This window comes from Chrysochloris asiatica, unplaced genomic scaffold, assembly GCF_000296735.1.
Source record: "Chrysochloris asiatica unplaced genomic scaffold, ChrAsi1.0 scaffold00059, whole genome shotgun sequence".
Classification (NCBI taxonomy): Eukaryota; Metazoa; Chordata; class Mammalia; order Afrosoricida; family Chrysochloridae; genus Chrysochloris; species Chrysochloris asiatica.
Genome location: NW_006408577.1, coordinates 14,236,989 through 14,250,047, shown reverse-complemented (window position 1 = coordinate 14,250,047; position 13,059 = coordinate 14,236,989). Strand labels below are relative to the sequence as shown.

At 37.2% G+C, this 13,059-nt stretch overlaps 1 protein-coding gene across 1 annotated transcript in view; it reads left to right on the top strand.

The window, feature by feature from the left end:
- ORMDL1 (ORM1-like 1 (S. cerevisiae)) overlaps nucleotides 1-6,181 on the top strand; it is a 21,238-nt gene extending 15,057 nt beyond the window's left edge. The window contains exon 3 of the mRNA XM_006864042.1: nucleotides 5,592-6,181. Within this exon, the coding sequence (XP_006864104.1) occupies nucleotides 5,592-5,727 (136 nt within the window). The 3' untranslated portion in view covers nucleotides 5,728-6,181. The remainder of the gene's footprint in view (nucleotides 1-5,591) is intronic.
- The last annotated feature ends 6,878 nt before the right edge of the window (nucleotides 6,182-13,059 follow it).

The window sequence follows — 13,059 nt, the reverse complement described above, 5'->3', positions numbered from 1 at the left end:
GCTGGTAGTTTCGAACCGCTGACCTTAAGGTTCGCAGCCCGATTCGTAGCCACTACGCTACCATAGCAACACTGTATGGAGTGGCTAATAGGTTTGAACTGCCAATTGTGTGATTAGCTGTTGAGTGCTTATCCAAGACTCCACACCAAGACCCCATGGTGGAGCACACGGGCAAAGTTATGAAAACTTAAACACAGTCAGATACTTTGAAGGAATTTGAGGGATTGAGGCACTGGGCCTGATGGCTCAGGACCACAAATTCAGGTAACTTCAAGGTAATTGATATAACGTAGCCTACAAAGACAATATTGTCCATCTTACTTTAGTGAGACTTTCTGCTCCCTCACAGATTTAAAGGCTTTGAAACCCTATACTGGGTCCCTATGAGTTGGTACTGACACTATAGCACATAACTTTGGTGAGTAACAACTGTGGTCTTAAAAGCTCAAGAATGGTCATAGAAGGTACAGCTGTTGTTCTCTCCCTGTCCTGAGATAAGAAGTGTGATGAAAATTAAAATCAAACACACTTGGAAACAATTAGTACAAGGGACTAAGGACCACATGAACGTCAGTCTCCATGACCCTGAGAGCAGAAGAGTTACATGGTGCCTGGCTGCCACTACCAACTGCTCTAAAAGGTCCTGAAAAAAAATGCAGGACAAAGCTTAAAACCTTGGAATGTGCAACAAAAGTCAAAATCATGAGGCAAAAAAAAAAAAAAAAAAAAAACAGGTTTACTGGTCAGTAGAGACTGGTGGAACCTGAGACTGTGGCCTTTGGTCACCTTTCATGTCTGGAACTGAACTCACCCTCATGGATTAGGTGTCAAACAATAGAACAATAGATAGGTCTGTAAGGGGAACAATACTCCTAGTGAGGTACCCACATCTTAGAATAGTCAACCATTTGAGATAAAAATAAAAGGGCAGCAATTTACTCAAGGACAAAGTTCAGAAAGGTTAGGAAAGGAGGAGGAATAAAAGCAAGAAGCAAGAGGAACTGGAATAAGTGATGTTACATTGAGAGGATTGCAATCAATGAGATGAAACACTGTATATGAATTGTTGAGTTTTGAAACTGATGATCTCTAAACCTTCACCCAATTAATAAAAAGTTTAAAAATAAAATAGATGAAAGGATGTGTATAGGCTATATGCAAATACTATACCATTTTATATAAAGAACTTGAGCATTTGCATTTTAATTTTAGTATTTGAGGGGAATCTTGGAACCAATCCTTTTCAAGATTTAAACCTTTCTCAGGGAGATCTTTCAGTTCCCTACTGTGAACTCTCATAGTAGTTGTCACATGTACTTCATTTATGCCACTGTATATTATTTCTCTTTATCATGTTTCCTTTATTTCTTAAAAAAAGTTTATAAGCTTTTAAATTGCTTTGAATCTTAAACTCAGCAGTGAGCCTGCATAGTGTGTTTGTCTCAAAAATGCACTATGCCACATAGCTTACACACACTAGTATATCTGTGATAGAATCAGTGTAGGCTACAGTAGTTGGAACGATATCTTGGAGGTACTGGAATCCTTTAAGGTAGGAGTTGGTGGTGGTGGTGGTGATGGTGGTGGTGGTGATGTGTCATGGAGTCAGTTCTGACTCATAATGACCCTGCATAGGGTTTCTGCAGCAGTAAATCTTTACAGCAACAGAAAGCCTCATCTTTCTCCTGTGGAATGGCGGCTAGTAGTTTCAAACTGCTGACCTTGAGCAGTAACTCCTAACCATTATACCCAGAGTTCCTATTCTCCTGGCATCCATGGCAAATTGAGTATTCTTTGCCAACTCACTCAAATACATCAATTCTTCAGTGTTCTTTGTTCATTGCAAATGACTTACGAAGGTTTTAGATAGATGTTAAGTAAGCAAAGGCATTTTTAAATGGAAGGAGGAAATTAATAAGTAATCATTTTATTTTTCCTTGTATTTATAGCTCTGGGTTGTTTTGTTTTTTAATTTTTATTGTGAATTGAGTAATAGTTTACATGGGAGAACATTAGTTTTACACTCATCCTATTGTATTTTGTTTCATTGCAGTGATTACAATCCCCTCCATGTATCATCATTCAACAGTATTTACTTCTATTCCTTCTGTTGTTTTTGTTTTTTTTGGATATACACAAAAACACTCAGGAATATATAATTATTTAACAGCCAGAGGGCACATTCTGCAAGTCTGCCTCCTGGCTGCCAGCACACAGCCTTTCTTTTCCCATGAGTCTAGAGTCCTCAGCTGCTCTCTTTCTCCATGTCCTCATGTCTGCCTCCATCTCTGGTGTTGCTGCTTCTCTAGATAGGGGCCCACATTCTGCTCTTGCTTTTCTCCCTTGATGGTCCTAGGGTCCTTTGTTCCTGGAATGTAAGATTAACTACTCCCCCCTTTTTGTTACAAAATTTCTACCTTTACAGTTGTGACTACAGTTAGGTATAACAATTATTCACTATTGAATCAATGAATTCTATACCAATCTCCTTTCACCAGACCCCTCTGGAAAACTATTGAGTGAGGACCTTCTGCCTTCCCCTGCACTCTGAAACTAAACTCCCTCTTAAAAACTTGGAAGCCAGCCTTTATAGCTCCCCTCCCCCACCCATTTTAGGTATCCAATGTCTAAGTAACCCATCCCAATCAACCCTGTGTACAGAGGGGATATGTTTGATTCTTGATGTGAAGACTCCTTCCCTCTCAGTTGGTATTTTGAGCTACTACATCCATGAGTTACACCCTCGGAAACCCTGTACAGGGTCGCTATGGGTTGGAACCGACTCGACGGCACTTAACAACAACAACAACATCCATGAGTATAGGTCAAATTCATCAAATTGTAGCAATTTACATTTATTTCCTTTATCACATTTCTTTTATCTTCCTCTATTAGAGTTCTGATAATCAAGTCATTGAAGCTATGTCAGATGGGTACTATCTTCAAGTCTGGGCATTCTTGTTCATCTCCCCTCACTTCATATCAGTTGGACGCTTCACTCTTAGCTCTAAAAAAATCTTTTTTAATGTTAATTGTTGGTCCCATTAAAATTAACTGAAATGAAAAATTATCTGTATAATCTAACAAATTTATGCTGTAACAAGAATAATAGTTATTCAGACAGCCCTAAGTTTAGATTTTGGATATACCACTTTCTAACTATATTACTTTTTGCCATTTTCTTGAAAACCTCTCTCCTCATTTTTAAAATATAGAGAACTGCATTTAATATAAATAAAGCCTAGCAGATAGAAAATATTCAATAAGAGCTAGCTGGAAAAATAAAAGTCAACTAAGGTGTACCTATGTATAACCTTCATATTTCTAAACATTTTTGACCCACAGGTATGATTTCAAACATTCTATAATTACATTCCTTACAGAACTGAAGATGCAGCATTAAAGCCATCTGTATAGAACTGATCATTTTCAGAGTGCTTTCACACTGTTTTATGATTGTTTGTGAGATAGGTGGACATACAGTGTTTTCCCAGGATTTTAGATAAACAGATACAAACGTATGACCTTACTCAAGACCTCACAATTAATTGGATACAAGAACCCAGATTAAATTCTAAACTCCTTATTGCTAATACAGATCTCTTTCCAGGATATCCCTTCGCAAATAGGTGACATCAAACTGTTTCCCACCTGAGTTTTTCATCCTATCAAGAGACTTTCTAGATTTTGAAAGTGTCAACCACTATATCATTATACACACAATTTTCATTGCAAGACAAAAAGGAGAACATGTGTTACGGTACTAATAAGTGACGCATTCCAGGAAGATTATTTCTAATTTATGAAATTATGGATTAAGCCAAAATATCAAATGAGATTACTGAATGGTATACTAGTTTGTTCAGTGAAAGAAGAATTAAAACCAATCTTCAAGTATTTGAAAGCAAGAAAAAAAGGATTTAAAGTGAAAATTAAAGATATAGTTTATTCTCAAAGAATTTTTTTACTCTAGTTTGTAAAATACTTAGGAAGAAAATTACAGTATTTCTCAGTTTAGATGGTTTTGAAAATTATGTATATAGCCCTCTCTGTGGTATTTTTAATTGTACTTGGAAATAAATGCTATCTCCACTTAAAAGCAACTAATGATGATAGAGAAAAGGCTATTAGAATACTTACTAATTGTTGTTGGTGTGGTTACTATGTGCTGTGGAGTCGCTTCCGACTCATAGCGACCCTGTACAGGGTTTCCGAGGCTGTAAATCTTTACAGGAGCAGAAAGCCTCATCTTTCTCCCTCAGAACAGCTGGTAGTTTCGAACTGCTGACCGTGAGGTTCCTAGCCCGATTCATAGCCACTACGCTACCAGAGCTCCTTTTAGACTCTCATAAATGCAGTATTTAGTTATGATCAACTAAGGTATATATAAATACTGTTTTATTCTTTGCATCTTATCAATATTGTTAAGTGCCATCAAGTCGGTTCCGACTTATAGTGAACTATAGAGTTTCCAAGACTTTAAAAAAATCTTTACGAGAGCTGAAAGCCTTCTCTCTCTCTGAGAGTGGCTAGCAGGCTCAAACCATGGACTTTGTGGTTAGCAGTCCTGTGCTTATTGTACGGTTGTTGTTAAGTGGCGTTGAGTTCTGACTCGTAGTGATCCTGTATAGGGTTTCTGAGGAGCAGCTGGTGAGCTTAATTTACCAACTTTGCAGTTCAATCGACCCTGCAGTTCAGTGTATTAACCTGCAGCAACATACCAGGACTCCTGTCATATAGTAGGACAATGTTTGAGTAGCCAACTGATGTGTTTACACTCTGATAGAACCTTGGGCAACTCTAGAGCAGACATTCTGACTCAATGGTTTACAGAATTAAAGGTTGCTTAGGCTTATTAAAACAAATTCTTAGATATTGGGTGTCTTTAAATATGCACACAGTTATAGCAAAATAGCCAGAATTTTATAAGAGTGTCTTTCAAATTTCCGGTTAAACTGGTTATGAACTTGTTCAACTACAATATGGAAATGAGAATATTCAGAAAGCAACTAAGTATTTGTTTTCTTTCAAAGATAGAGAATTGTACTAATACATGCTACTTGGTGTTAAGTGCCATCGAGTCAGTTCTGACCCATAGTGACCCTACATAGATAGGGTTTCCAAGGAGCATCTGGTGAGCTTACACCGCTGACTTTGTGGTTCAAACCAACTTTGCAGTCCAGCGCATTTTTCAAAGTGATTCTTAAACTTTTTGGTGAAGGACAATTTTAGAATACGATGGATGCTTTAGGTCCAGATTGTCTCTTTAGAAATATACTTATAAATACAAAACTGCACCTCAGATTAAAGAGGGGGCATATGAACACTCGTTTGAAAACTTCTGCTTTAAGAGAGCCTAAGTAGTAATGTGCTGCATTAAATGCAAAAAACATAAATGCAGAAATGTAAAATGTATACATTTACCTTCAATAAACAGATTTTAAAATCTCAAATTAACTTAGACCCAAACAAAAATATTTCCTCGTTTTAGAACTCAAAACCAATTTTGCTCTAGTTTGTAAAACTAGATTTTCTTTGATTATAAGTAGCTTCGCTTTCATATGTAACTTGTATTCTTTTGATTTCTACAGATATTTTCTGGCAAGTTTCTACACGAAGTATGATTCAACTCACTTCATCCTAAACACAGCTTCTCTCCTGAGTGTGCTAATTCCCAAAATGCCACAACTGCATGGTGTTCGGATCTTTGGAATTAATAAGTATTGAAATGTTTTGAAGCTGAATTAAAAGTTTTACAGCTATTCAGGTTCCTGTAAGGAAGGAGTAGTTAGTACACTGCACTGTTTCCGTGAAAATGTGAGATAAGAGGTGTGTTTACATTGGAGGACTAATTGCTAGTTCTTCGTATGCTCTTGAAGTGCAGATTTTTACTAGAAGATACCTCTTTAATACATCTGGTATATTTCTTCTGAAGAGAGGCTTTATAGGCAGGCTGGGCAGGCCCCAGCTCCTAATTTAAATGGGTATACAGTGGGTAGTAGTAGATAAATCCAAGGTGAAAAGAGATCTGTGAGAAACTAGAAGTAGCTTAGTTTATACTGAAGGGGCATTAGTTTAGGAGAAAAAAATTCCAATCATTCAGTCACAGTCATTTTAAGCAGACTTATGTGTAAACCATAATCATCTCTCTCCAAAAGTTTACTATAGATTGTTTTTAATATCATACATATTCCTATCTTTTTGTTTTATGCAAGCTGATTTCTACCTTATTTTATGAGCATATTTTTATGGTTTTTGTTGGCTCAACATTTAGCATTGATACAAGGTCATTGTTACATTTACTAAGTTACTAAGTTCATGAAGGGCCACCTTCCTGACTGATTGATGATAGAAGATATAAACAGTCTCTGAGTCAAACTTCTAGTGTTAGAACAAACTAGGATCTGCTGCCTTCTAGACATGAGGCTGTAACATGAATTAAGAAAATAATTTATTTCAGGCAGTGAAAACGTATCTTAATTTGAGGTTTTATTTATTTGGTTGAGCAACTTAATTGTTAAAATCTGCCATTCTTAGAAAAGACAATACAACCTGGGTGGCTATATAGCCAACCTGTCGTCTGGCACAAACTGCTTCTTAGTATCAAAGTAATTAAATAATGAAGGCTTTTTTAGCTGCAATAAAAGATAACTTCATTTTTTTCTTAGTCTCCCTATTTTCAGCCACCATATTTTACTTATTAATATTTTTGCCTTTCACTAAGTACAAATAACCCCAAATGGTAGCAACCATATTGAAATTCTTATGACTGGGGAAGCTTCCTATATTGTTGTTGTTGTTGTTAAGTATCAGAGTCAGTTCCAATTCATAGTGATCCTGCATAGGATTTTCTAGGAGCAGCTGTTAGATTTGAACTGCCAACCTTTTGTTTCACAGTCCAGTGCTTGACCTTACAGTGCCCCATTAATCACAAGAAATAAACTATATACTACTTTGAGAAGTGAATGTGTCAAAAACAGTTCTGATATGGGATAAAACTGAAAAATTCAGTTATATTTGTAAACACAATTGCAAAGAGTGAAAAGAGTTCTAGAATAACTTAAAAATCACTTTGTTTCAATAAAATGACTTTTGGGGTAATGATCATTGTTTTGTATTTAAAAAGTGTTGAGTTTGTATGATACTGCCTTTGTATGTTTGTCTTTATCCATGTATTTTTAAATAACTGGTGATTTATACACTAATAAAATTTTTCCTTGGTGTAAGACTATTTCAAAAGCTCTCCATATGCAATTATTAAAATACACTTATTTTTTTCAAGTTATTTTTAAACAAATGAATTTCTAAAATTAAGGTAATTACTTTGTTTTTCTTCATTTTAAAGCTAAAATAGCTCAGAAGGCTTACATTTTGCTGTATAAATCTGCCACTGATCCAGGCCATCTTCCTTATTTTGTCTGGTTTCACCCTCAATTTAAAAAATATTTATTCAATCAATATTTGAGAGCCTGTTGTTTTCATGGTGACCCCATGTGTGCAGAGTAGAAACAGCTACATAGGGTTATAAGACTTACCAGATACAGAACACCAAAGCTTATTTCTGAGGTGTCTTAAGGTACGTTTGTACTGCCAACTTTTTGGTTAGTGATCCATTGCATAAGCACTTGCACTACCCAGGGAGTTAGAACTGACTTCAGGGTAACAGTAACTCTTGTGGTATTGTAGGGTAAACACTGGGCTGTTAACCACAAGGTTGGCCATTCTACCCCACCAGCTACTCCTTGGAAACCCTGTACAAGGTCGCTACAATTCAGAACCAACTTGTTGGTACTTTACAACAACAACATGTATTGTAATAGGTGTTGTGGATACAATGTATAATGACAAACCAAATCCATCCCTTTATATTCTTACATTCTTCTTTGAGAACAGATAATAAATGAGTAAGCAAGCACATTTCATATAGTGACTAAATGCTATGTTGTTATTGTTGTAAATGTCATTCTGTCAGTTCTGACTCAAAGCAAGCCCTGTAAAGGGCTTCCAAGGAGCAGCTGGTGGATTTGAACCGCTGACCTTGTGGTTTGCAGTCCTGTGCTGATCCTTCTAAACAAAAGCAGGTAGAAGGAACTATTTTAGAAAGATCTTCCCTAAGATCCTACCTAAGAGGATGACATTTGAAGATAGACATTGATAAGTGAAGAAGTGTTGCAAAGAGCTGGTAGTAATGACATATTATGGCTCTGAAGCAGGAATGAGGATAGTATGTTTATGAGAAAGAAAAAAACAGCCACTGGAGCTAGAAAGAAGCAGATGAGGACGAGAATGGTAGTAAATGTCAAGTACTATGGAGTTGATTCCAATTCATATCAACCCTGTATATATGGATTCCAAGGCTGTAAATCTTTACAGGAGCAGAAAGACTCATCTTTCTCCCACATAGCGGCTTCTGAATTCAAACTGCTGAACTTGTGGTTAGCAGCCCAACTATACCACCAGGGCTACATGGGCACCAGTAGCAAATAAGGTCAGAGAAATAGTTAGGGGCCAGATTATATGGGCCTTTGTGTAGATCAAGGTAAAGAAAAGATTATTCTAAGTTTTACACAAACACAGGAGTTTATATCAGTGAGTAAAAAGATTACTTTTTTTTTCCCCCCCTTAAAGTCAGTGACCACTGTTGAGAATAAACTAAGATTATAAAGGTAGGAATAATAATTAGGAAGTTATTGCAGGTAAGAAATATTGGTTGTTCAGATGAAAGTAGTGGATAAAGTGGTAAAAGACATTCATATTTGGGATATGTTTTCTAAGTACAGTCCACAAGATGCTGACCTGGAAATTATCCAAACTCTGATTTAGTTGCTTAATCTATAAAATGAGGATGGGATCTACCTCATAGAGTTACTGTGGGTACAACTGCTACAAAAATGCATGGGCAAATAGTTCCATTTTATTGTTATTGTTGCACAAACAATTTCTGAACTAGATGGCAACAACCAAACTCTGAACATCTGGTTGTTATGAACTTAAACATCTTTATCAGTTATTAAGTGTCATCAAGTCACTTCTGACTCATAGCGACTACACGTACAACAGAACAAACACGGCCAGATCCTATGCCATCCTCCCAATTGCTACTATCCTTGAATCCATTGTTGCTGCCACTGTACCAATCCATCTTACTGGCGAGCTCCCTCTTTTTCACTGTCTCTCCACTTTACCAAGCATGATGTTCTCCAGGGACTGGTCCCTGCTGGTAATATGTCCGAAGTATGAGAGATGAAACCTAGCCATCTAGGATTCTAAGGAGCATTCTGGCTGTACTTCTTCCAACACAGATTTGTTTGTTATTCTGGCAGTCCATGGTACCTTTAATATTCTCGAGCATCATACCTCAAGTGCATCAAATGTGTCTACGGCCTTCCTTATTCACTGTCCAATTTTCCCATGCATTTGAGGTTACTGAAAATACCATGGCTTCGGTCAGGTGCCCTTTAGTCCTCATACTGACATCTTTGCTCTTGAACACTTTAAAGAGATTTTGCACAGCAGATTTGCTTAATGCAGTATGTCATTTTATTTCTTGACTGCTGCCTCTATGAGTGTTGATGGTGGATCCGAGCAAAATGAGGTATTTGACAACTTCAGTCTTTTCTACATTTATAATGTTATTTATTGGACCAGTTGTGAGGACTTTTGTTTTATTTACATTGAGGTGCAACCCATACTGAAGACTGTGGTCTCTGATCTTTATCAGTAAATATTTAAGTCCTCTTTGCTCTCAGCAAGCAAGGTTGTTTAATCTCCATATTGCAGGTTGTTAATGAGTCTTCCTCCAATCCTGATGCCACGTTTTTCTTCATATAATCCACATTTTTCTTGGATTGTTTGCTTAGCATACAGACTGAATAAGTATGGTGAAAGAATACAGCCCTGGTACATACTTTACCTAATTTCAAACCATTCAGTGTCCCCATGTTTTCAAACACCTGCTTCTTGGTCAATATACAGGTTCCTCATGAGCACCATTAAGTGTTCTAGAATACTCATTTTCTGCAGTGTTGTTCATAGCTTGTCATGATCCACACAGTAGAAAGTTTTGCATAGTCAATAAAGCAAAGGTAAACATCTTTCTGTTATTCATTGCTTTCAGCTAAGATCCATCTGACATCAGCAATGATATCTCTTGTTCTAAGTTCTCGTCTGGAGTCCTGGTGTGGCCCTGTGGGCTAATGCGTCAGACTGCAAAGTCATTTGAACTGCAAGGTCAGTGGTTCAAGCTCACCAGTTGCTCCTTGGAAACCCTATACAGGGTCGCTATGGGTTGGAATCGACTCAATGGTACTTAACAAGAAGTCCTTGTCTGAATCCAGCTTAAGCTTCTGTCAATGTGCTGTTACAGCTGGTTTTGAATTTTGAACATCAAGATTTTGGTACAGTGACTCTGTATTCCTTCCAGCTTTTTTTTTTTTTTTTTTTTTTTGATGCTTTCTGCATCATTTAATAGTTTGCCCAAAGACTCCTTCAATACTGCAAGTTGGGGCTGCATTTTTTCCCTCAGTTCTTAGCATGAGAAATACTGAGCATGTTCTTCCTTTTTGGTTTTCTAACTCCAGAGCTTCATACACATTAATATTTCTCGAGCTGTCCTTTGAATATTTCTGTTCAGCTCTTTTACCTCCTCATTTCTTCCATTTGCTTTAACATCTCTATGCTAGAGAACAAATTTCAGCATCTCTTCTGATATCTGTTTTGGTCTTTATCTTGCTTCCTTGCCTTCTTAATGACCTTTTGCTTTCTTCCTGTATAATGTTTTTGATATCATCCCACAACTCTTCTGGTTTTCAATCATTAGTGTCTAATACATCAAATCTGTTCTAGAGATGATCTTTAAATTCAGGTGTGATATGCCCAAGGTCTTATTTTGGTTCTCTTGGACTTGTTTTAACTTCCTTCAGCTTCAGTCTGAACTTGCATATGAGCAACTGACAGTCTAGTCCATAGTCTGCCCCTGGCCTTGTTTCCATTTGAAGCTTTTCCACTGCCATTTTCCACAGACGTAGTCAGTTTGATTTCTGTGTACTCCATCTGGTGAAGTCCATGTGTATAAATGTCTTTTGTGGTATTTAAAAAAGGTATTTGCAAGGAAGAAGTCATTGGTCTTGCAAAATTCTATCCTAGAATCTGCAGCAGCATTTCTATCACCAAGGCTTTATTTTTCAATTACTGATCCTTCTTCATTTCTAACTGTTGCATTCCCATCACCAGTAATTATCAACACATCTTGAGCATTTTTTATCAATTTCAGATTGAAGAAGTTGGTAGAATTCCTTAATGTCATTATCACTGGCTTTAATGGTTGTTGCATAAGTTTGAGTAATATTGGTATTAATTGGTTTTCCTTGTAGGCATATGGGTATTATCCTATCACAGACAGCATTATATTTCAAGATAGATCTTGAAGTGTTCTTTTTAATTATGAATGTGATGCTACTTCTCTTTGTCATTCCTGGCATAGTAAACCGTACGATTGTCAAATTCAAAATGACCAATTCCAGTCCATTTCAGCTCACTAATGCTTATGATATCGATGTTTATACATTCCATTTTATTTTTGACATCACATTTTCCTAGATTCATACTTCGTAAATTCCAAGTTCCAATTATTAATGAATGTTTGCCTCTGTTTCTTCTCATTCTGAGTTGTGCCCCATCAGCAAATGAAGGTCCCAAATGCTTTACTCCACACTCCCATCATCACAATCAACTCTACTTTAAGGAGGCAGCTCTTCCCCAGTCATATTTTGAGAGCCTTCCAACCTGAGGATCTCATCTTCCGGCACTGTATCTGACAATATTCTGGTGCTATTCATGTTTCAATATTCTGATGCTATCTGACAGTGTTTCACTACTATTCATGGGCTTTTCAGTGGCTAATCATTAGTAGCAGTCTGCCTCTGGTTTTCCCAATTCTGTTTTAGTCTGGAAGCTCAGTTGAAATCTGTCCACCGTGGGTGGCCCTGCCGGCCTTCAAAATACCAGTGACATAGCTTCCAGCATCATAGCAATACATAAGTCACCAAAGTACAGTGAACTAACAGACAAGTGGTAGATCTGTATCTACCACCATATTATAAATCTTTGACTTGTGTAAGTATTTACTCATTTTTTATGCCCAGGGCTTAACACATAACATAAATGTTTATGCCAGCCAATCCAACCTTGCCTTACATGGTTCTTGCCTACTAAAACTTCACAGCCTAGCATAAGAGATTAAAGACTCTTGGAACTAATCCATTCAAACAAACGATAGTAACTTCACAAATGAATAAAAGTAAAAACATACTGAAGATGCAACAATATGAGTACAAACTATGGTGAAGGTTGCATATATACTTGTTAAGTGTCTTTGAATCAATTCTGACTGAGCGACCTCTGTCCAGGTTTCCCAGAAGCACCTGGTTGAATTGTTGACCTTGTGGTTAGTAGTCTAGTGCTTATTCTACAGCATCACAGCAAGAACGATATGAGTCCTGGTGTGTCACTGTAGGATAAGCACTGGACTGCTAACCACAAGGCCTATGGTTTGTTTAATGCACCGGCTGCTCCTTGGAAACCCTATATAATTTCACTTTGAATCAGAACTGACTGGATGGTGCTTACAAAAATATAAGGCATTACAATGTTTACATTTTTAAGGTTAAGTGAATTTTTCCCCCAGGCTCCACTGTTATTAGAAAAAAAAGTCAATTCCAAATTTTAGTACCAGTGAAGAGAGTATCAGTTTAGACTACAGGACATGATGCACTTTTGTTCCCAGGAAACCTGGTTGAAGCCCTAGGACAAATTCCGGTTTCTTTCTTTCTTCTAAAAAACAATGTTAGGCATCTTAGGCCATGACTTTTAGATCTGGTGGTATCCCCTCTCCCGACTCCTAACCCCAACCAGATGGTTACGACAGAATTTCCCCATCGTTTCCGTTTTCTCATTTGTTGTTCCGTGTAGAGTTTTGATTCATAGCAACCCTGCATAGGGTTTCCGAGAAGCGGTTTTCTCACAGTGGCACATAATGCCCAGCTACAGGTGTGTGTGCTG